This window comes from Artemia franciscana, chromosome 1 (assembly GCF_032884065.1).
Source record: "Artemia franciscana chromosome 1, ASM3288406v1, whole genome shotgun sequence".
In the NCBI taxonomy this organism is placed as follows: Eukaryota; Metazoa; Arthropoda; class Branchiopoda; order Anostraca; family Artemiidae; genus Artemia; species Artemia franciscana.
The window spans coordinates 63,260,443-63,286,250 of NC_088863.1; the positions used below are offsets into that span (position 1 = coordinate 63,260,443).

Consider the following 25,808-nt stretch of genomic DNA (forward strand, 5'->3'; position numbering starts at 1 on the left):
ATCTGAGTAGAGGGAGAGGTGTCTTCAACCACAGTGGGAGAACGCCAGAGCCTTATTTTGAGCCAATAAAAAATATCATTATTTATATTGTATACTAGCTGTTGGGGTGGCGCTTCGCGCCACCCCAACACCTAGTTGGTGGGGGCGCTTCGCGCCCCCCCAAGCCCCCCCCGCGCGCGTAAGTCGTTACGCGCCATATTAGTTACGCGCCATTGTAGTTGTGTCCCTATGTCCCACCTGTGAATATATATATATATATATATATATATATATATATATATATATATATATATATATATCTATATATATAAAAATAAGTTGTCTGTCCGTTACGCCAGATTATATCTTCATATATATAAAAGAAAACAAACTAGAATGTAAAAACTGGAAATTGCATAAATATTTCGAAATATTTTGACAATAGATTAAAGTAATTCGAAAAAGAAAATGGTAAAAAACTAAAAAAAAACTAAGAGAAAAAACTAAAAAAAAAAAAATTAAAAATTAAAAAAATTAAAAAAAGAAAAAACCTAAAAAGAAAAAACGTAAAAAATTAAAAAAGATAAAAAACTAAAAAAAACTAAAAAAGCTAAAAACTAAAAAAAGAAAAAACTAAAAAAAAAACTGGGAATTGGACAAATATTTCAATATATTTTGACAATAGATTAAAGTAATTCGAAAACCTTAAAACAGATACCCCAAATTTGAGGTTTAATTTAATTGTTGGAGCTTTAGCATGCTTGGCACGTAAAGATTTTTCCAAGTGTCAATGTTAGAATGAACATTGAGAAATTGAAGAAAACAAATCAATAAAAAGAAGAAACTAAAAAAAGAAAAAACTAAAAAAGAAAAAAAACTAAAGAAGAAACTGTATCTATATATATAAAAATCTATCTTCTATATATATAAAAATAAGTTGTCTGTCCGTTACGCCAGATTATATCTTAAATATATATAAAAATGAAACTAAACTGAAAAGCAAACTGAAACTAAAAATGTAGAAAACTGGGAATTGCATAAATATTTCTATATATTTTGACAATAGATTAAAGTAATTCGAAAACCTTATAACAGATATTTATAATTTTGAGTTTTATTATAAATTGTCGAGTGTTTGCATGCTTGGCACGTAAAATTTTTTTCTAACATCAATGTTAGAATGAACACTGAAAAATTGAAAAACATTGAAAAAGATAGAATGTTACCAAAAAGCAAAACCAGGCTTGCGGTTCAAAGAGAAATGGCCAGATTAAGAATGTGCAATTACGTCAACGAAGGCGTGTCGAGGAACTACCAGAGCAACGCGAAACCAGACTTGCTTCTGAAAGAGAAAGTAAAAAAAGAAGGCGTGCCGAGGAATCAAAAGAACAGCAGGGAAACAGGCTTGAGGCTGATAGAGAAAGTAAGAAAAGAAAGCGTGCCGAGGAATCAGAGCAATCTGAAAGTTATCGCCTGGCATTCAGGTACAACCCAGTCGATGATTATAGCTTGAGTAGATGTGTTCAAATCGGGACAATGTCTAAAATTTGTCCCTATTGCAAGGCCTTGAAATTCAATGGTGAAACAATGGGAATGTGTTGCGCCTCAGGAAAAGTTAAACTTCCTCTATTGGCTGCACCACCAGAGCCATTGAAGACTTTCCTTACTGGAACTACGTCAGAATCTAAGCGTTTTTTGTCAAAAATCAGACAATACAACTCATGTTTCCAAATGACGTCGTTTGGAGCCCAAATCGAAAATCCAGATCAATTTATGTCTACTTTCAAAGTAAAAGGGCAAATTTATCATAAAGCAGGGTCCCTTCTACCATTCTCAGGCGAGAATCATAAATTTTTACAATTGTACTTCATCAGTGATAGAAATTCTGAATTGAATGCACGTTGCGAAATTTCTCCCAACGTTGAAAGGACAATCGTTTCCCAATTGCAACATCTTTTCCACGAAAATAATAATTTAGTGCGTCTGTTTTCAAACAGCCATCGATTTGATGCCTACTGATACTCATAAAATTGTTATTTCCGCTGACAAAACGCCTCCTGGCCAACATGTGCGTAGATACAATGCTCCGACTATCGACGAAGTGGCAATCGTTATGGTCGGTGATCAGTTTTTACCTCGAGATATTATTCTACATAAGCGAAACGCTCAGTTGTTAAGAATTGCTGAAACTCATCGATGCTACGATGCCCTACAATATCCTATCATTTTTTGGGATGGAGCCGACGGCTATCACTTTAATATTAAATTGATGAATCCAGCCACTAACAAAGAAATGAATAAGAAATGCAGTGCAATGCATTATTATTCCTATAGACTAATGATTCGGCAGGATGAAGAAAATTATATTTTAAAATGCCGTGAATTGTTTCACCAATTTGTCGTGGATATGTATGCTAAAATTGAATCAGAACGTTTGCTATATATCCGCCTGAATCAGACCAAGCTCCGCTCTGAACAATACATTCATTTGCGAGATGCAGTTATAAATGACGGTAATACCACAAACGTTGGAAGATTAACAATTTTACCTTCGTCATATGCTGGCAGTCCCCGTCATATGCATGAATATGCTCAAGATGCTATTGCGTATGTTCGTCTCTATGGTCGTCCAGATTTATTTATTACATTTACATGTAATCAATCTTGGTACGAGATACTGCAGCTTTTACTTCAAGGACAATCGGCGGTTCATAGGCATGACATTACGGCACGTTTCTTCCGGCAAAAGTTGAAATCACTGATAAACTACCTTGTAAAACATGAAGTGTTTGGGTCAGTGCGATGCTGGATGTACTCAGTGGAATGGCAAAAACGAGGTTTGCCACACGCACATATACTAATCTGGCTACATAAAAAAATTACTTCAAACGAAATTGATGATGTGATTTCCGCTGAAATACCTGATAAAAATGTCGATAAGGGGTTACATGATATTATTGTAAAAAATATGATACATGGACCTTGCGGTGCACTGAACGAAAATTCACCATGCATGGCCAAAGGAAGGTGCACAAAGCAATATCCTCGACTTTTAGTACCCAAAACAATTACTGGCAATGATGGTTACCCACAATATAGAAGAAGATCTACTGAAGATGGCGGTAAAACAGCAATAATAAAGAAGCGTAACGGTACCACCATCGAAGTAGATAACCAGTGGGTTGTTCCATATTCCCCTTTATTATCAAAAACATTTAATGCACACATAAACGTTGAATACTGTAATTCCGTAAAGGCAATCAAATGCATATGTAAATACGTCAACAAAGGCAGTGACATGGCAGTTTTTGGCTTGCAGTCCGAAATCAAAGATTTCGATGAAATCGTAGAATATCAGGCTGGAAGATACATAAGCAGTAATGAAGCTGTTTGGCGAATTCTTTCATTTCCGATACATGAACGTAGTCCAGCTGTTGTTCACTTAGCGGTACATTTACAGAATGGTCAACGTGTTTATTTCACGGAAACCAACGTGCAACAAAGAGTCCTGAATCCACCGGATACAACATTAACAGCTTTTTTTTCGCTTTGCAAAAATGATTCTTTTGCAAAAAAACTGCTGTATACTGAAGTGCCTTCGTATTACACGTGGAATACTAAAAATAAAGTATTTGAACGTCGAAACCAGGGTAAGTCAGTCGACGGCCAACCTACCATCTTCAAAGATACCACGATAGGAAGACTCTACACTGTTCACCCCAATCAACATGAATGCTTCTTTCTACGCCTGCTTTTGGTGAATGTACCCGGTCCGACATCCTTTGAGTATTTGAGGACTGTAAATGGTACTATACATGACACTTACCGTAGTGCATGCCAAGCTCTGAATTTATTGGAGAATGACCAACACTGGGATAACTGCATCAATGACGCGTGCGAAACGTCAACCCCAAGTCAAATTCGTGCATTGTTTGGCATCATTTTAACAACTTGCTCTCCATCAGCTCCTACAGATTTATGGGAAAAATATAAGTCAAAAATGTCCGAAGATATACTTCATCGAAAACAGTTAGAGACGTCAGACATGACTTTTGATTTTACATCAGAAATTTATAACTACACTTTAGTTGTTATAGAAGATTTGTGCATAAGTATGGCAAACAAACCTCTTCAGGGTTTGGGAATGCCTTCACCTAACCGTATCGCTGCTGTTTCGACATGTGTAGAATTGGATCGTGAACAAAGTTACAGTACGAGTGATCTATTGTCGTATGTACAAAATAACATTTCCAAGTTAACGTCGGAACAAAAAGACATTTATGATACGATAATGCATTGTGTCGATAACAACGTTGGAGAAATTTTCTTTTTGGATGCGCCAGGAGGTACTGGTAAAACGTTTGTGATAAAACTGATTCTGGCATCAATTCGATCTAAAAATGATATAGCGTTGGCCATTGCGTCGTCCGGAATAGCCGCAACATTGCTGCCTGGTGGAAGAACTGCTCATTCCGCTTTGAAATTGCCTCTGAACTTGCATTCTACAGAAACTCCCACATGCAATATTTCCAAATCATCTGGGATGGGTAAAGTATTGCAGCAATGCAAACTTATTATTTGGGATGAGTGCACAATGGCACACAAAAAATCGCTCGAGGCTCTTGATCAATGCTTGAAAGATTTGCGAGGGAAGTCGAAACCCTTTGGCAGCACCTTAATATTGCTTGCGGGAGATTTCAGGCAAACATTACCTATAATACCTAGATCAACTCCTGCAGACGAAATGAATGCTTGCCTGAAAAATTCTAATTTATGGGCACACGTAAAAACATTAAAATTAACTACAAATATGCGTGTCCGATTGCAAAACGATGACTCTGGTCAAACATTTTCAGATCAATTGCTGGCAATGGGAAACGGAAAGCTCCCAGTAGACTCAATTTCAGGACGTATACAACTACCTGCTGATTTCTGTAATTTAGTGACGTCCAAAAATGAATTGATTGAAAAAGTATTTCCGAATATTCTAAAAAATTATAAAAATAATAAATGGCTAAGTGAAAGAGCGATTCTCGCACCCAAAAATATAGACGTCCACGAAATCAACAATATTGTTTTGACCAAGATTCAAGACCAGGCAGTCCTTTACAAGTCAGTCGACACAGTTTTGGAACCAAATGAAGCGGTTAATTATCCATCTGAATTTTTAAATTCCATAGATATTTCAGGGTTTCCACCACACGTGCTACAACTAAAAATAGGCGTACCAATAATACTTTTAAGAAATATAAACCCACCAAAGCTTTGCAATGGCACTCGACTTGCCGTAAAAAAAAACAATGGAAAACCTAATAGAGGCCACAATCCTGACAGGGCCTTTTGAGGGTGAGGCTGTTCTTATTCCTCGCATTCCCATGATTCCAACAGATCTGCCTTTTCAATTTAAAAGATTGCAATTCCCAATTCGATTAGCATTTGCAATCACCATTAACAAAGCTCAAGGTCAATCATTAGAAAAATGTGGTATTGATCTTAATACTGATTGTTTTTCCCATGGACAATTGTACGTTGCATGTTCGAGGGTCGGTAAACCTGACAATCTATTTATATGCAGCGAGAATTGGACAGCGAAGAATGTTGTATATTCGCAAGTTTTACGTAGTTAATTTGTATTTCGGAACCAAATGAAGCGGTTAATTATCCATCTGAATTTTTAAATTCCATAGATCCTTCAGGGTGTCCACCACACCTGCTACAACTAAAAATAGGCGTACCAATAATACTTTTAAGAAATATCAACCCACCAAAGCTTTGCAATGGCACGCGACTTGCCGTAAAAAAAAAACAATGGAAAACCTAATAGATGCCACAATCTTGACAGGGCCTTATGAGGGTGAGGCTGTTCTTATTCCTCGCATTCCCATGATTCCAACGGATCTGCTTTTTCAATTTAAAAGATTGCAATTCCCAATTCGATTAGCATTTGCAACCACCATCAACAAAGCTCAAGGGCAATCACTAGAAAAATGCGGTATAGATCTTAATACAGATTGCTTTACCAATGTACAATTGTATGTTGCATCTTTGAGGGTCGGTAAACCTGACAATCTATTTATACGCACAGACAATGGGACAGCGAAGACTGTTGTATATTCACAAGTTTTACGTAGTTAATTTGTAATGTATCTATCTATCTATCTATCTATATAAAAACGAGTTGTGTGTATGCATGTTTGTTTGTTTGTAAAAAGAGCGTTTGCATATGACGTCATTATTAGTACATACGGCTTTGTATATGGACAGACAATGGGAAAGCCAAGAATGTTGTATATTCGCAATTTTTACGTAGTTTGAAACACATATATAAATCTATCTATATTCACAAATGGGACACAGGGACACAACTACAATGGCGCGTAACTAATATGGCGCGTAACTAATATGGCGCGTAACGACTTACGCGCGCGGGGGGGCTTGGGGGGGCGCGAAGCGCCCCACCAACTAGGTGTTGGGGTGGCGCGAAGCGCCACCCCAACAGCTAGTATATATATATATATATATATATATATATATATATATATATATATATATATGTTTTTAACTACGTAAAACTTGCGAATATACAACATTCTTTGCTGTCCCATTGTCTGTGCATATAAATAGATTGTCAGGTTTACCGACTCTTGAACATGCAACATATAATGGTCCATGGGAAAACAATCCGTATTCAGATCTATACCTCATGGTTCTAATGATTGCCCTTGAGCTTTGTTGATGGTGATTGCTAATCGACCATTCCCTGAGTCGCCATCGTCATTTATATATCACCCTGTGCACCCCGGCGTCCCCTTTGTAGTTATGTCCCTGTGTCCCGGTCGTCATTTATATTCCCTGTGTCCCGGTCGTCATTTGTGTCCCGGTGTTCCAGTCTGTGATTTCTCTTTGAGTGTCCCGGGCGTCATTTATATTCCTTGTGTCCCGGTGTCCCGGTCGTCATTTATATCCCCCTGTGCCCCCCGGCGTCCCCATTGTAGTTGTGTCCCTGTGTCCCGGTCGTCATTTATATTCCCTGTGTCCCGGTCGTCATTTGTATCCCGGTGTGCCGGTCTGTATATACATTCGTTTTTTAGTTTTGTTTTTCTCCTTTATTTTTTTCCTTTTTTCTTTTTTTTCTTTTTTAGTTTATTTAGATTTTTAGATTTTTTTTTTTATATTTATTAATATTTTTTTAGTTTTCTTTTTCTCTTATTTTTCAGTTTTTTCCTTTTTTTTAGTTTTTTCTTTTTTAGTTTTTAGTTTTTTTTTGTTTTTTACCTTTTTTTAGTTTTTTTAGTTTTTTAGTTTTTTAGCTTTTTTAGTTTTTTTATTAGTTTTTAGTTTTTTTTTAGTTTTTGCCTTTTTTTAGTTTTTTCAGTTTTTTTTAGTTTTTAGTTTTTTACCTTTTTTTTAGTTTTTTTTAGTTTTTTAGCTTTTTTAGTTTTTTTTCTTTTTAGTTTTTTTTGTAGTTTTTACCTTTTTTAGTTTTTTTTCTTCTTTTGTATTAGTGTGAAATAATTCAGACGTCATATGCGGACAAACACGACGTCACTCGACAGACAGACAGACAGACATAACCCACAAACAACTTAATTTTTATATATATTTATTCATATTTTTTTAGTTTTCTTTTTCTCTTTTATTTTTCAGTTTTTTCCTTTTTTTTAGTTTTTTTTCTTTTTTAGTTTTTAGTTTTTTACCTTTTTTTAGTTTTTTTTAGTTTTTTTAGTTTTTTAGCTATTTTAGTTTTTGTATTAGTTTTTATTTTTTTTGTAGTTTTTGCCTTTTTTTATTTTTTTCAGTTTTTTTTTAGTTATTAGATTTTTACCTTTTTTTAGTTTTTTTTAGTTTTTTAGCTTTTTTAGTTCTTTTTTCTTTTTAGTTTTTTTTGTAGTTTTTACCTTTTTTAGTTTTTTTCTTCTTTTGTATTAGTGTGAAATAATTCAGACGTCATATGCGGACAAACATGACGTCACCTGATCCACAGATCCACACACAGACAACTTATTTTTATATATATAGATAGATTGCCAAATCTATATATATAAAAATAAGTTGTCTGTGGATCTGTGGATGGATCAGGTGACGTCACCTGAAAAAACTGGATCAGGTGACGTCAAAACTGAAAAAACTAAAAAAAGGCAAAAACTACAAAAAAAACTAAAAACTAATAAAAAAAATAAAAAAGCTAAAAAACTAAAAAAACTAAAAAAAGGCAAAAACTACAAAAAAAACTAAAAACTAATAAAAAAGCTAAAAAACTAAAAAAACTAAAAAAAGGCAAAAACTACAAAAAAAACTAAAAACTAATAAAAAAAATAAAAAAGCTAAAAAACTAAAAAAACTAAAAAAACTAAAAAAAGGTAAAAAACTAAAAAAAACTAAAAACTAAAAAAAAAGGAAAAAACTGAAAAATAAGCTAAAATAAAGGTAAAAACCAATAAAAAACTAAAAAAAAAACTGAAAAAACTAAAAAAAGGCAAAAACTACAAAAAAAAACTAAAAACTAATAAAAAAAGTAAAAAAGCTAAAAAACTAAAAAAACTAAAAAAACTAAAAAAAGGTAAAAAACTAAAAAAAATAAAAAATAAAAAAAAAATAAAAAAAAGGAAAAAACTGAAAAATAAGCTAAAATAAAGGTAAAAACCAATAAAAAACTAAAAAGAAAAAAAGGAAAAAACTAAAAAAAATTTTCATCTAAAAAACTAAAAAAAACTAAAAAAGGTAAAAACTAAAAGAACTAAAAAAGAAAAAAATAAATGACGAAACTCAAAGAGAAAGCGACCAGGACAAAAGGAATGTTCGATTAGCAATCAACAAAGCACCGGGACACAGGGAGTATAAATGACGACCAGGACATAAGAAAAAAAAAAACTATCTATATATATAAAAATAAGTTGTCTGTGGATCTGTGGATCGTGGATCAGGTGACGTCACCTGAAAAAACTGGATCAGGTGACGTCAAAACTGAAAAAACTAAAAAAAGGCAAAAACTACAAAAAAAACTAAAAACTAATAAAAAAAATGAAAAAGCTAAAAAACTAAAAAAACTAAAAAAAAGGCAAAAACTACAAAAAAAACTAAAAACTAATAAAAAAGCTAAAAAACTAAAAAAACTAAAAAAAAGGCAAAAACTACAAAAAAAACTAAAAACTAATAAAAAAAATAAAAAAGCTAAAAAACTAAAAAAAACTAAAAAAAGGTAAAAAACTAAAAAAACTAAAAACTAAAAAAAACTAAAAAAAAGGAAAAAACTGAAAAATAAGCTAAAATAAAGGTAAAAACCAATAAAAAACTAAAAAAAAAACTGAAAAAACTAAAAAAAGGCAAAAACTACAAAATAACTAAAAACTAATAAAAAAAGTAAAAAAGCTAAAAAACTAAAAAAACTAAAAAAACTAAAAAAAGGTAAAAAACTAAAAAAAATACAAAATAAAAAAAACTAAAAAAAAGGAAAAAACTGAAAAATAAGCTAACATAAAGGTAAAAACCAATAAAAAACTAAAGAGAAAAAAAGGAAAAAACTAAAAAAAATTTTCATCTAAAAAACTAAAAAAAACTAAAAAAGGTAAAAACTAAAAGAACTAAAAAAGAAAAAAATAAATGACGACACTCAAAGAGAAAGCGACCAGGACAAAAGGAATGTTCGATTAGCAATCAACAAAGCACCGGGACACAGGGAGTATAAATGACGACCAGGACATAAGTAAAAAAAAAAATTAACAAAACTAAAAAGAAGGTAAAAACTACAAAAAAACTAAAAAGAAAAAAAAACTAAAAACTAATAAAAAAACTAAAAAATCTAAAAATCTAAATAAACTAAAAAAGAAAAAAAAAGGAAAAAAAAAAGGAGAAAAACAAAACTAAAAAACGAATGTATATACAGACCGGTACACCGGGATACAAATGACGACCGGGACACAGGGAATATAAATGACGACCGGGACACAGGGACACAACTACAACGGGGACACCGGGGGAAACAGGGGGATATAAATGACGACCGGGACAAAAAAACTAAAAAGAAAAAAAAACTAAAAACTAATAAAAAAACTAAAAAATCTAAAAATCTAAATAAGCTAAAAAAGAAAAAAAAAGGAAAAAAATAAAGGAGAAAAACAAAACTAAAAAACGAATGTATATACAGACCGGGACACCGGGATACAAATGACGACCGGGACACAGGGAATATAAATGACGACCGGGACACAGGGACACAACTACAACGGGGACACCGGGGGAAACAGGGGGATGTAAATGACGACCGGGACACCGGGACAGGGAATGGTCGATTAGCAATCACCATCAACAAAGCTCAAGGGCAATCATTAGAATCATGAGGTATAGATCTGAATACAGATTGTTTTCCCATGGACCATTATATGTTGCATGTTCAAGAGTCGGTAAACCTGACAATCTATTTATATGCAAAGACAATGGGACAGCAAAGAATGTTGTATATTCGCAAGTTTTACGTAGTTAAAACCATATATATATATATATATATATATATATATATATATATATATATATATATATATATATATATATATATATATATATATATATATATATATATATATATATATATATATATATATATATATATATATATATATATATATATATATATATATATATATATATATATATATATATATATATATATATATCTATATTCACAGGTGGGACATAGGGACACAACTACAATGGCGCGTAACTATTATGGCGCGTAACGACTTACGCGCGCGGGGGGGCTTGGGGGGGGGGCGCGAAGCGCCCCCACCAACTAGGTGTTGGGGTGGCGCGAAGCGCCACCCCAACAGCTAGTATACAATAATAATATGCTCTGAACTATCTGAAATTACTCCGCCGAGCTTTCGTCTCCCCCAACCATGTTTCTGCTTCCGAGTGGAAAGCTCCGTTTAAGCATGCAACCGTTCAAAATTGAAGATACACTCAAATCCAAAAGCACTTAAGATTTGTGACGATTCTCTGAGCCCATTGACAGAAAATTTTCTTAAGAGTAATAGATAGAAAAATCTAGAAATTCAAAAGAGGATTATCATCTCATGGCTTCGAATATCTGCCATCTACTTTCAAGAACCTTCAAGCACAAAGTGCTTTGATCGCCCAGCACAAAGAGCTAGGCGATCAAAGTGAAGCAACCCATACGGCCTCGACCAACACCAAGAGAAAAGATGAAAAAGATGATTGCACGTAATGATTGCACGTAATTTTCAGTGTGTAGCTTTCTGACAAAAATGTACATACTTGGCTTCAATCTCTCCCCCTAAATGATATTTTTTTTTATTGGCTCAAAATATGGACCTGGCGTCCTCCCACTGTGGTTGAAGAGACTTCTCCCTCTACTCAGATCGAGATCTCACTGTCGTCGAAACGAGTGTCTTGGTCTACCTCTTCTGCACCTTCCTCCTGGGCACCACTACTAAACTGTGCATAGGAGTCAACTGTCTGGCATGCAAAGAACCTTGCCAAGATATGTCTATCTTCCACGTTTCGGAAAGTCCGTAACTAATGGCTGACCTGTTGGCCGGCAAGCTTCGTTTCTGATGGCCATCTCCAGCCATGATAAGTTGATGATTCTTCTAGGCCACACGTCTCCAAAAGCTAGGACACATTTCTCCAGTTGGACGCTTAATTTCCAGTATCAATTGTTGGAGCAGAATGGGCCTCGTATTGTTATCCAGGAGGCATAGCTTCAAACGCATAGTGATAAATAAGTAAAAATAGAGAGCAGAAGTAAAAAAAATATCAACAAGGTTCTTTACAGGTTAATTCCTTGCTTCTCTGTTAATTATTAATAAATGTGTTTATTCTTTTACTTAGATTCCGACTTATGCACTGGAGGACGCCCTAAAGCGTCAAAGTGGGGCTGAAATTTGGTTTGGAAATAATCCTTGGACATGTGACTGTTCAACAGTTTCTGACTTGCAGGTATTTCTCAATTTTTAATAAAAATAACAATATTGGCACGCCAACAAAACTGAACATGATAAGATATAGTATTTAATTGAGGCTTATATTAATCAGCTTTATTTACTATTGAGGTTAAGAATGATAGGGTTTATCAGTAGTGTTTTGTTTCCACAATAAAAATTTTAGTTACAGTAAATATTTTGAGAAGCAATCAATAAACAAAACACATGAAATTTCTATCTGACTGTATTTGTTACATTCTAAAATGTGCTCAGACAGTAGCCTACTAGTCAAATGTAATGAAAATAACCGGGTGATAAGGGGCTGTCAACCAGCGCTATTTTAACCGATGTACCCATTACGCCTACACTCCTTATGTCGGATGGGACAAGACAAGTGACAAATCTCAAGAGCATTTCCGAAATAAAAATACAAAGAAATGCTAATAGATGCACATATAAAAATAGAATACACAGGAATAAAATAAATACAATACATACAAAACAGACAGATAATACAAACGACAATACAATAAACAGAGAAATACATATGACAGGAAAGACGAGCAACTAACATTCCAGACTTTCGACTCATCGTCGAGATGTCTGATTTGTGATACGACAGAAAAGGATCAAGCAACGTGCATAGTAAATAATTAAGACTTTTTTCATACTGTCCTATAATTATTGGCAATGTTACTGGAAAGTAGTTTTACAGGAGATTATTCCTAAAGAAAATTTTGACCAGTGTTTCCATCTATTGGCGATTCTGAAGACCTACATTTTCCGGTTCTTTGCATAAATTGTGACAGTTTGCGACTTGCAGGAATTTCTGAATAGCTTATATACAGAGTAAAGAAAAATCGATTTTTGTAAAATAACTTTAACGAAAAACTGAAATAATTAAAAGGTGAAATTACAAAAACAAAATAAACGGAAAATCAAGATAAAAATGAAAACTGGATAGCTTTTTAATTAAACTGAAAACTGGATACTAAATACGGTTTCAAAAATAATGACAAGGATTTGTTTTGTTATTAAATAACCGAAATCTATATATTTGTATTTCAATGCATTTTTTTTTTCTTTGATGGGTGACGTATGACCAAAAATGAAGAACAAAAATAGAAATAAAAAGATACAAATAAAACGTGTGGAATTTTCTGCCAGTGAATAAAACAATAAAAAAAAGCAGAAATTTTTTAAAAGACGTCTTCGTAAAGAAAAACAAAAGATGTGTAACCACCCTTTCAAAATAGAAAAAAAAAGTAAAATAGAAACACTCATAAAGGATCACTCAAAAATTGAATTGAACACGAATTGTTTACTTGGCACTGAATTTTATTTGTATCTTTACAATTAATTGATCCTTTTTATGCTAAGAAACAATTTGTGCTTAGGCTCTTTTCGTTAAATTGCTATAACTAATGTTTTATAGTTTTTTTTTCAAATGGGTTTAAAATAAGTGTTTTTTTATTGGAACAAACTCATTTTCGAAATTTAGAGAGCAGTTGCATTTAATTTTGTTTAATTACTTCATCCATAGTATATAACTTTTGTTTGCTTCTATCTGTAATCTTGTATTTGCCGGTATCTATATTGCCAGACATGTATTAGAGTGACTGTAAATATTGGAACAAAATCTGATGTCAAATAAATAGAAGTTTTTTAAGTAAAAGAGGAATTCAAATACAGTAAGAGTTATCTTTTTTATTGAAGTTAATATAAGTAGAAACTTTGAATGACGGTGTACAGGGTTTCTCAATACTAAGAAAAACTGCGTGAAGTCAACACTAAATCCGCTGAACAGCCTAACATCCAGAAGCCAAAGTGATTGGTAAGGGTAGATTTCGATCAAGAATATTTACCTCATAATAATTAATCTTCACGCTTTCATCTTTACTTCTGCGTATCAGGCCAGATTCAGTGGGGAAAAGGCCTTAAAGGATCACTGAAGACATTTCGGGTATTATCCCAGTAGGAAGCCAGACGCTGCAGTTATGGTTTGGTAAATGATTAATAACAAATTTTTAAATATTGCTCATTCACCTTTTTGGTAATCCAAAATTACTCAAATTTTTAAGCCTTTGGGTAAAAATGTTCATTCCGTCGAAAGCACAATTTATGGGCGGGGGGGGGGGGGGGCAAATCTATCTTTCGAAAACAGGGGTGCACTTTTGTTTTTTCAATTTTCTTGATAGAAAAAATCCCAAAAAGGCATTTTTCTATGAAAATGTCCCCAAAACTTTTTCGTCAAAGTCTTCGCACGAGCAATAATAAAATGTACTTTTCATTGTTGCCCAGAAACACTTACAGGAAAGTTGAAAGAAAAACTGGCCTGGAAGTATGATCCTTGGCTAAACATTTTCATCCTGAGTTCAGACAGCTTAATTTTAACATAAAACCCGCGGTTTTAAAACCTAACCACTTTTGAACTTCAAACACTTCGGTAGTGCCAAACTCAGTGACCTTTATAGGTAACAGAGAATGCAAAAACCCACATAGTTTTTTAAGAAACGAGTTTAAAAGCAGGAACTACATATATATTTAACGTATTTTATGTCGTATAACGTAGATATATTTAACGAAAAAAAAACATTGCTTAAAATAGATTCTTTTTAAAAGTGGGAAACCTTGTGATTTTTGTTTCACTTTGATATAAAAATTCAAATTGTATTTTTTTGTGGAAAGGGTAATGGAATTCTCTAAAAGGCTTCAAAACTAAACCCTGTCTATTATAATGAGGAAAAACGCTTGGCACTATCATACATGTTGTTTGAGTATTAAAGGATAAAATGAAAACACCGTTAAAATCTACACTTGAAAGTGGTCAGGTTTTTTATATTAAAAATTTCTAAGAATATTTACATGAAACCAGGAAAAATATGTTTGACCATATTTTATAAACTGTCTCAAATGATAAAACACAATATTTGAGATTTTTGAAATGACCAGGTTTTTATTCAAAGTGTTTAAAATGCATTTTATGTCCAATAAATGCAGTAGACGTAAATACACACTAATAGTATGCTAAACCAAAGCGCATATAAATGAACTGCTAGTGATTTCAGGAACTATGTTCTAATGAACGGGGTTCTAATTCGGGTTTCCTTTGAATGGGGTTTCCTAAGAAACCTTAAAGAAGTTTTACAACTGTTATCGATGTAATGTAAAAATGAATATGGTAAGCATTGTTAGAAATGCAAATGCGAGTCCCATCGTAACCTCGATGTCGAGGATTAGAATCAGTAAAATACTGGGGTCATGTTTGTTTCCTTTACATGGTTTTAGAACTTGCTTGATCTTGTCTTGAAGCCCTAGGCATGAATTTCTTATATTTCAGACGTTTTTGGCAAAGCATTCCAAAAATATAAAAGATGTCGGATTCATGAGATGCGCTAGCCGTGAGGGTGACTTGAACTCTAATAAAAAGGTCAGTACTTATTTCATTACACACCTTTTGTTTACCAAAAAAGCTGTCAAGTGTTAGGGCGCCTTGGGAATTACTTCAAAAGTCACTTATTTTAAATGTCTATTTTTGTTTTGACAGCAGTATATGAGGATTAAATGGCTCCTTTTTTTACTCATTTTGCTTAACAACTAAATATAAACTGTGGTTCTGATTCCAACTCTTATCTATGTAAGATGAATAAATCTACTAACTTTTTACTAAAAATTACTTTCTCTGTTTTGAAAATTTATTATTCCGATTGCTAGCATTAAAACTCTTTAACTTTTTGGTACAGTTGAAATTTGATCCAAAGTTTCTGTTTTTTTCCTCAAAGGAAAAACAAATTGTGACAGATAAGCTTAGGGGGGAGTAGGGGATTACGAAACCGAAATAAAATCTATTTTACGTCCATAATTTTTCACTGACTATACAAGTTAAATGTAATCTAACTTTTCATGACAGGTTCCCTTTATCTCCTCTTCAAATCCGATCAGTGGATAAAGTTTCTTTCCATCTTTTTCACTCATTGGCTGACTTGTGAAAAAACAATGAATGTTCGGCGTACGTTCTTGAAGTGCCAGTCGTAATGAAATCAGGAGATATTTTCAAAGACCACACTGCCTTTCCATGACGTACATATAACATCTTTATCTGCTTATGACGGACGCTTTGTATGTGACCGAAATATCCAATTTTTTTTCATTATTTTCACTGTATAATTAAAAGTTTTATCCCTGGTGGAATGAAATGATATCAGATTTTTTGAACTGGTGACGTGGAAACCAGAACTATTTGGATCTTAAAAATCTAAAATTTGGGAAAAATTATTTTTAATGAAATGTGAATCCAAAAGCAGTTATGTATTTTTTGGTCTTTGAGGGTGCAAAGTTAAAAAAGAGAAGAAAAATTAGTGAAAAAATAAATAAAGAATCAGCTAAAGACATTTCATCAAACACCTTAGGAAGGTAGGGCTTTTTTGTTATGTTCCAGCGTGGCCACACTGACAAAAATTTGGTACGCCACTGCTCTAAAAATCTCAATTTTAAACCAAACAAAAGTAATATAGTATCCAGTTAATTTAGTTTCAATTGCTGCCTCCAACGCATAGAAATACCTCTTTTTGTACATTATAGGAACGGTGTTAATTCTCTTATGTAAAATATTTGATAATGTAAAATATTTCATTGAATGCTGGATTTAGTTACTATATTTAATTACTATATAAATTAATATAAATGCTAATAAATGTAAACAAATGTTATAAATGCTATGAATATTTTTTTCATGCCCTAAAGGTCTACTTTCTATCCCCGTCCCCTACGATAAAGGATTTTTCTTAGGAAAATGCAGCTTTCATGTGGAAATAGACCTAATATGAGGACAAAGTTTTTTTTTTTGTTTCATGTCCTTACTTTAAGTTTTGGGATAACAGCCAGCCCATAATGTTTTCATAAAACGGCTTACATAATCTTCAATCTCTACAGCTCATGTGGCATTAAATTACGTTTAATTTGAAATTAATTTTAAGTAATATTTATTCTAAATTAATTGTTTAATATTGGATTTTTATGTTATTCATTTAATGTTGACGTCTCTATTTTAGGTGACTGAGGTGGCACTGGAGTCCGTATGTGTTGATGAATCTGATGGGACTATTGAAATAATGAACCTGATTAATGTTGCTTTGGCTCTCTTCACGCTGCTTCTTATTGGGAATCTTTGCTATGATTATTATCAATTTAGAAAAACAGGGAGAATTCCTTGGATTGTCACAAAAATGCCCTAGGATTCATTCAAGCTTTTTTATGCAAAGTAACTCGGAAAAATAGTTTTTGCTTCTTCTTTTTCTGAGCACCAACATAATGCAAATATTTTCTGCCTAGCATTTTTCGCCTGGCCTGGTACCAACCTGAATTTAAGAAATCTCCTAGTGACGGTTTTTTTTTTTTTTTTTGCTCGCAGATAAAAATTTGACACAGAAGCCGATCAGTGTGATGTGGGCACAGCTTTCTCCTAGGAAGTCTAGAATTCTTAACCTAAAAGAGTTTTTATTGCAACAGGAACTCAATTCAAGCTGCAAATATTGCTTCTTCAGCTAAAGGCTTACGGAATGAAAATATCTTCCTACTAGTATATTTCTCACTTGACTAGATGCAATTTTAGAGATAACAAATGACCTTTAAATCCTTATTGCTTTTAATCGCAGCTAAAAATTTTTAATGCGATGGTTAATCAGTGCAATCCTTAACAAGAAGGCACTAATCAATATATATTGTACAGGAAATTCCCTATTTGTAATCAGGGACGTCCCAATGGGAGGGGGCATTGAGGGGTTACCCCTCCCCCTACTTTTTGGCAGTTGGTAAAAAAAAAATTTGCAAAATCGGCAGAAATTTTTTAAAAATTCCGATTTCTGCTGAAAATTCGGCAGAAATCAGGCAGCGATTCTGTAAAATATACGAAGTTCACCCCCCCCCCTCCCTTAATGAACAGAGGCTCGGGACAACCCCTGTTTATAGTTAAGAAAAGAAAAAGAACTAAATTTTATCAGGGTATCAAAAGCTTCCTGCTGGCTGTATCACTTTTGTATCCATGCAAACCATAATTATTCTTTCTTTTTTTTGGCTGCAAGGTTAGGGGCGAATTGAGTGGTAAAATGTCATAAATTGATTGAATTTATTAAAATGAACTCTCTTTTCCAATGCACTATAACAAAGAAAATGGTGGCAATTAGTATTTCATGAATGTTTTAATCGTTTTTTCCTCTGAAAGTTAACCGTTTTGCTCTCACGGTGATGAGAATCACTACAGCTACTACTAGCAACTCACTGCAGCATCAAGCCACTTGATGCCAACACGGCTACGTAAAATCTTCCTCCATTCCAATCTGTTCAGATCCTCTTTTTTACACCCTACCAGGAAGTTTTCAGTTCCCATGATCTGATGAGTCCACCCACAATGATGATAAAAACTAATTTAAAAAAAAAACGATGCAAGTCTAGAAGGTGTATGTGTTGTTACCAAAATTTTCCCTAAGGGTCGGGCAGCAAAACTATTGAGGAAAAGTGGATACCAATGGAATGGAAAAGCGTTTCAAATATTTACCCAGGCAAAGTCCTATATTAAAGGCTCTTAAACATGGGCAAAACGGGAATTTAAAAGCTAATTCCACCACTTATATTGTAGAGTTTTCTCGCAGAAGAGAAAAAAGGGGCAGAATGTAAATAATGTCTCCGGCTCCTTTTTAGCGAAAGTCAGTATTCTATCTTTGGCCCAACTTAAAATAAAATTCCAATTCGTATTTCTAAAACTGGATATATTATTTATGGTACTGGTAAGTGGCATTTTTTGTTTTATTACATTACATTTGAGATACAAGCGGAAAGAGGTTGAAGCCACTTTTCAAAATTTTATCATATATCCATAAGAAGAATTTTTTTTGTGAGGAAGGGGAAAGGGAGTGAAATTTTAGAGAGAAAAACATAGACATTATATTCGAATATTCCTTTTCTTCAGGAATTTTCCTTGAGACTAGATCCAACGTGGTTTTCTCACTTTCATCGTTCGGAGTACATGTAACTCTTGAGCTGATTTTCTTTTGGAACAGGAGTGATTCAGAACGTCAACTTAAAACGCCGTTATCTTTACCACCACTTTTCCTTCTACGTTTTCTGCTTTATATTTTCTTTGCTTCTTTTATTTGTTGATTTTTTACTTGTATTTTTCTGGATAATTTACCATGTTCTTAATTTTTGTTAAACGGGGGGGGGGGGAGGGTTAGAGAGGTTAACATACACACAGAACAGGGTCGAATAGTCAAGACACTGCCAGAGATAGTTTCTAGTTTTGAGACCTTAATGCGCCTCTTATTGCCGTTTTCTTGATATTCCACTTTTTCTATTAAGTTTACAGACTATGATGAATTGGTCACCATTTTGGCCCAAATCTAATCCTTAGGTTGTGATTAGATAATAACTTTATACCTAGTGCAACAGTTATGTGTTTAAAAATTTTATAGATAGTACCTTATATTTTTGGTTATATACTGTCATGTTTATTCTGGAGATTATACTAATTCGGAATGAATATTTTTTACTATATCAATTCGGTTGATTGCGATGTATTCTTGGTAAGGTAAAGATTGCGGCATAGGACTTTACAGTCCCTTCCGATGGTGCAAATCTCCGTTTCATGGCCCTTCAGCCAGGAATTTCAATGGGGGGGGTGCTTTCTCACACCTTTCCTGTTTACCATCCCCATATTTCTTTGGGTACCCAGGGTCGACTATGTCTGAGCTCATGGAGTTACGCCAATGACCTTTCTTCCAAACAAAATAACCACTGACACTAGGACTCGAAGGCCATGTCCTCAAAGATAAAGGATTCCAGTTCTAGCGTGCTAACCACCCCGCTAGGGGTATAATTATAGGAAGGGTTATATAAATTTGTAAAACAACTTCTTATTGTTATACCGAAACGTTCCCTGGCCATCTTAACCTTTCTTTCGTTGTAGCCCTGACAAGAGGGAGAAAACCAAATTTTCTGTGGAGCTTTTTTTTTTCATAGTTCAGACCAGTGCCTAAAACGTCCTTAGACAACTTTTCAGGAAAAACAATCAGTATACCTTCCTCAACTTTAGCCCCGATACTGAGAGCCATTTGACCACAGTCATTACCGTGGTTTTCAGAACAACTTAATCTTAGCTCAGACTTTCAATCGCAGAAGAAAATAAACACCTTGTGTCTCGGCGATTCTTATTTTTATGTCAACATAATCCCCTCTCATTATTAATAATTCTACCTTGGTAAGCGAAACTACCCACTTTACAGATTCTGTTTTTTTTTTTTTTTTTTTTTTTTTAATCCAACATCATGTCTTAGTCCTCATTAATCCGTAGTGTAAGCGACTTTGGCCTTCTAGCATTAGTTTTTAACCCTATTCTCATACCCAGAACTCTTAAACTTCAAAAAATTCATTCATTTAACTGAAATTTTTTTTACGGGGCAGTGTAAAATAATATAGTGTCATCCTCTCAGGTGATAACGTGTTCTTGCATAGCCTTTATGATGTTCCTTGGGACAAATTCTTTCAAAATAATCAGTATAAACGGAAATAAACACAACCCTGATTAACTCCTGATTCTACTCTGAGCCAAGTAGTCACCTCACTTTCTATCTTAACCTTAATTAGGAAATAGACACCGACAAATAACAAGGCAAGGAACTTCGGTGAATATTTCGAGTTCTGCAATATAGCTCCTCATGGACAAACAAGGTAGTGATACTCAACTATGGTTAATCCATTTACAAAATCAATTGGTTGGTTTAGGACAACCAATGTCTTCAATGCCTTATTATTACCTGAATCAAGCTGACAACTTTTCCATCAAAAATTGTTTGAAACAAGATACAAAATCTTGATAACAAGTTTTATAAAATGAAATTCCCTTTGTCAACAAAAATTATTAGCTAAATTAGCACTCTCAGTAGATGTACATTGATATTCCAGTAATGTCACAATTTTGTTTGTCCATAACGCGTTTTTATGGAATATTTATTTAGCAGCAAAAGGTCAAAATTTAATACACAGTACATTAAGTGATTAACGAAAATTGAAAACTTAAAAACGTTTGTTGCCTCCCCTTTTATCAATCATATGTAATTAATGTGAGATTGTTACATCTAAAACGTAGCAACTTTGAACAAGAAATGTCGTAATTTCAATATTCCACAATCTTTTCATATTTCGTATTTTACAGCTCAACGCCATCTGCTTAATTAAAACCCACAGCTAAGAGACATCTTTTTTATTGTTATTATTTGCTCAGATTCCTGTCCTTTCATAAATAATCCTTGTTCTCCAAGTTTACTGCGCATACATATTAATTTATGATAGGCTAGAGACAATATATATTTTTGCGAATTCAGATACTAGATTGCCCCAAAGTCTTGGTGGGATATGATATGTAAGAAAAAAGTAATTATGTACACGGCACAAGGCATTTTTGTTTGTTGTGGAGAATATTTATTCAGAAATATTTACAAAATAGGTAAGCTAGAAGCTGGTATTAGACACATTTACAATATCTCCATACGACGCACAACACATTACGAGTTACTTACAGAATAAGAAAAGTAAACCATTATTCGTACAAAAGATAGACAAAAGATGAAACTAATCAAAGTCCACGTATTTCAAAACGTCTGTGTAGACAACGAAATGAAAAATTGCCATTGATTGGAGATGATCATCTATTACTCCACTGTGTTAAGCCAATTCTAGATTGACTGCCGTGCTGGTAGGGTACGACGATGTGACAGATTTTCTCTTTGTATACAAGTCCAAAGGGGCTTTCAAATTCCTATTCTATCAGCATCATTAAAAACATGCCTCTAAGGCAATTTAGTGCTGCATTATAATTGATCCTACAAATTGTGTTTAGTTGGTGGTATTTGTTTAGTTTGTGGAAATAATTTTTAATAACAGATTTTAGAAATAATTGCTGACTATAATAATTGTTTCGAAAAACAGAAACGAGATAGAAGATGCATAGCCTATAGAAGAAAGCAGCATATATAAAAAAGTTTAAATTTGGTTTCCCAAAATAAGTAGGGAAAGCTCGAGTAGGAAATTATAACTGTTTTAAAAACAATACATCGAGTTATGATGAAATAAAATGATTACAAAACCGTAATCAAAGCCATCTTAAAATAAAAGAAATTATAGTATTTTTCAGACCATATGATCAGTCCAATAAATGGTTTCTACCAGTTTTTAAATGGCAGTATATTTTGAATTTTTTTTTTTTTTTGGTACAGCATCATTCTCATTAGTTAAAAAAAAAAACGAATTTCAATGAACTGAACAATTCGTGAAATTTATGCCAGATATCAGCGCCTACCTGATAAGTAACTCGTATTTCCTGAAAATTCTTTCTAAAATGTATTTGATTTTCGAATTTTTGCTCCATTGCGAATTAACTTTTATGTGTGTGAGAGTTATTTTTATGTGTGTGTTTGGATTCACATAAAAATGAAACCCACTAAACAAATACCATTGTTACTAATAAAAAAACAAAAAAAACATGAAGAATGAATTTAACGTAAACAAAGAAGGACGTATTTTGTGATTATCACCTTTATCTTCTCCCAAGGTTGAAGGTCAGTATGAGTTTTGAATGAAACCGTTTTTTTTTAATTTTTTTTTATGATTAATAAATTATTGTACTTTTGTTGCTACTGTTAAAATAACTGCAAAAATTAAATTACAGAGACACATAGCATAACAATTTGCCTGATTTTCACTTTTTCCGTTTTTCTATTTTATTCTGGCATTTAACGAATTTATGGTTTATTATGCACATTAGCGCCACAAAGCATTCACTGCATTTAGCATTGCAAGAAATTAGGTTTTCGGTATTTTCTTTGTCAATCGTTCGATTGTTTGAGATGTGACTATCTATCTATCCTATCGCTGGGTGATTTAAAAATTTTGGAAATCGGCAACACAAAGCTTAGATGAATTAGCTGAAAACTCTCATCACCTTTTTTATGTTCACTATGAATATATTCATGTATAGGACTTGGAAAATGTAGTGATAAAAATATGTTTGCGAAACGGGCCATAACTTCCAAAAAAGAGGAAAATTTTCAATAAACGTTTATATTTCACAGTTTTGGTAGTGAGGAGACAACAATGATTCCAATAAACAGCAGGACAATTGCCAGCCAGTATGCTGAAAGAAAAAGGAAAAATTGAGATAATTCAAAATTGCATTATTTCAGAGCTATAAATTAAAAATATATAGACTTGGCGCATGTAACTGCATGACGCACACGCTCTGCCACGTATGAGGGAAAGGAAAACAACCTACGCTTTTTCTGTCCCAGTATGTTTGGCTGGATTGTATTGATTTTATTTAGTTTTTCCGAAATATCAATCTTGGGTTGTAAAATCAGTGACGTAATTTTGTCAAAATCCTGGTGGGGGGGGGCAAAGTTGGAACCATATAGTACCACAAAGGTAAAGATATACTGAAGAAAACTGATCCGTTTCTGAGCGTACTTGAATTACGCAGGCTTATCTTATTTTTGACAAGATTTTTGAAGAAACTAAATTTCAGCTGGGGGGGGGGGCAATCTGGGGCTTAGAGAGAAAACTCAAGTCTGGTAAAGGCAGTTGCTCCCCTGTCCCATAGCAAATTACGCGCCTGGGTGAAATTAATTTTATAGTCGGCACTTCCCCTCCCTTCAAATATTTTGGATAGAAGAACTTTTATGTAGATGTTTAGCAAATTTTAATGCAATCAAATTAAATTAATGCAATAAATAATGCAATCATTTAATTAATAAAAAATGCAATCATTAAATTTTAATGCAATCAAATTAGTTCCTTACAACTGGAACAACGCAAGTAAATTATGTTTGCAAAGGTGAAACTATTGTCAGAGTTGTTTTTTTTTTGTCTTCTAGAGGTGTGATTTCTAGATTTAGCCCCTTGTGTTATTCATAGTAGAAACTTTCACCAAAACGGAAAACAAGGCAATTCACTCAGATAAAAACAAATCAAGGGCGTGTTTTCAATGCTATTCTTGCTTTTTTGGTAGCTAGTCTGAAACTCTTTACTTCTACTTCTCCCTCCCAACTTCTACGACAATACGCATTGTGATCATTACCAAAGTTGAGGAAACGATAGCAACTCCTAGCCTCACCAATGCTGACTGTCCCAGAATTCCATATACAGGGAAAATACTTCGAATCTATACAATCGAATGATCTGCAGAGCTAAAAACTAACTCAGAGAAGACGTAAACTTAATTCCTTCGAGCAAGGTTTCAATCGCTTTTGCCTCTTTATGACGCTTGGTGTTTACCAAGTGACATATAGCGATCGCAGATTCTGTCGGTCTGTCAGTCCCGGTTTTTCTAGTTTAGGCACTTCCAGATAATATAGGATGATGGAATTTGACAGGAGTATCAGAAACCAGACCATATTAAATTAGAAATCGTCGTTTCCCCGATTCGACCATCTGGGGGGTGGGGTTGGGAGTGGGGAGACGGTTAATTCGAAAAAATTAGAAAAAATGAGGTATTTTTAACTTAGGAACGAGTATTCGGATCTTAATGAAAATTGATATTTAGAAGGACATCGTATATCAGCGGTCTTATTTTAAATACCGACCGGATACGGTGACATTAGGGGGAGTTGGAGTGGGAAACATAAAATTTTGAAAAACACTTAAGAGTGGAGGGATCGGTATGGAACCTGGTGGAAAAATAAGCATGAGTCCTAGATACGTGATTGACATAACCAGAACGTATCAGCTCTCTTTGGGGGAGAGTTAATTCTGAAAAAAATAGAAAAAAAATTACGTATTTTTAACTTACGAAGAAGTGATTGGATCTTAATGAAATTTGATGTTTAGAAGGACTTCTTGTCTCAGAGCTCTTACTTTAAATTCCGACCATATCCGGTGATATTGGGAAGTTGGATGGGGAAACGGGAAATCTTAGAAAACGCTAAGAGTGGAGAGGTCAGATGAAACTTGGTGGAAAGAATAAGTACAAGTCCTAGATACGTGATTGACATAACCAGACTGAATCGGCTCTCTTTGGGGGAGTTTGGGCGGTATTCGGAAAAATCGAGGTGGTTTATACTTAAGAACGGGTGACTGGATCTTAATGAAATTTGATATTTAGAAGGAACTCGTGTCTCGGAGGTCTTATTTTAAATCCCGACTAGATATGGTAACATTGGGGGGAGTTGGAAGGGGAAACCGGAGGTCTTGAAAAACGCTTAGAGTGGAGAGAACGGGACAAAACTTGGTGGGTAGAATAAGCGAATATCGTAAATACGTGATTGGCGTAAACGGACTGGACCCGCTCTCTTTGGGAGTGTTAAGGGGGGGGGGGGGTCCAGTGCTTTGGCGAGTTCAGTGCTTCTGGACGTGCAAGTTCGATGAAAATTTGGTAGGCGTTTCAGGGACCTGCACAAATTGACTTCATAAAGTCGTTTTCCCCGATTCGACCATCCGGGGGGCTGAAGGGAGAGGAAAGATTAGAAAAAATAAGTAGCCTTTCATTTTTCTTTCAAATCGATCAATTGATTCTTAGAATTTTGCTAGAGCTCATGCCATATGAGCTCTTGGTCACAAGTGCCATATGATGTTTCAGCTCTTGTTTTAATTGCCAAGACTAGTAAGATATTACGATTAATATAATTATTCTAGATATGCCATAAGCATAGAATAAAAGAAGGCGAGACTGAAGAAGTGAAGCTTATAAATAAAAGCTTTTAGAGCAAAAATTCCAATTCGTGAGTCTTCGTCGCTTCCCTCCAGCCCTTTCTTTTAAATCCCTCGAAATAGAATTTACAGGAATTTTTTTAAAACTTTTGCAGTTTTTTTTTCTTCTCAACGACTATTTACTCTAAAATTATTCAAAAA

General features: G+C 33.8%; 2 protein-coding genes and 2 long non-coding RNA genes across 8 annotated transcripts in view; 3 read left to right on the forward strand and 1 right to left on the reverse strand.

The window, feature by feature from the left end:
* Positions 1 to 19,452, forward strand: part of LOC136032646 (protein singed wings 2-like) — a 94,466-nt gene extending 75,014 nt beyond the window's left edge. For all 4 annotated transcript variants that reach the window (XM_065712949.1, XM_065712925.1, XM_065712934.1 and 1 more), the window contains exons 7-9: positions 11,827 to 11,934; positions 15,259 to 15,348; positions 16,970 to 19,452. In XM_065712949.1, coding sequence (XP_065569021.1) covers positions 11,827 to 11,934; positions 15,259 to 15,348; positions 16,970 to 17,152 — 381 coding nt within the window. In that variant the 3' untranslated portion in view covers positions 17,153 to 19,452. The remainder of the gene's footprint in view (positions 1 to 11,826; positions 11,935 to 15,258; positions 15,349 to 16,969) is intronic.
* The window catches only part of LOC136032687 (uncharacterized), a 198,218-nt gene that overhangs the window by 95,882 nt on the left and 76,528 nt on the right, over positions 1 to 25,808 (forward strand). The window lies entirely within an intron of this gene.
* Positions 7,803 to 10,108, forward strand: LOC136032682 (uncharacterized). The gene is made up of 2 exons (XR_010618757.1): positions 7,803 to 8,339; positions 9,179 to 10,108. It is a non-coding gene; the product is annotated as an uncharacterized LOC136032682 (long non-coding RNA).
* Positions 21,367 to 25,808, reverse strand: part of LOC136032670 (syntaxin-8-like) — a 45,901-nt gene continuing 41,459 nt past the window's right edge. For both annotated transcript variants that reach the window (XM_065712970.1, XM_065712962.1), the window contains exon 4: positions 21,367 to 23,100. In XM_065712970.1, coding sequence (XP_065569042.1) covers positions 23,033 to 23,100 — 68 coding nt within the window. In that variant the 3' untranslated portion in view covers positions 21,367 to 23,032. The remainder of the gene's footprint in view (positions 23,101 to 25,808) is intronic.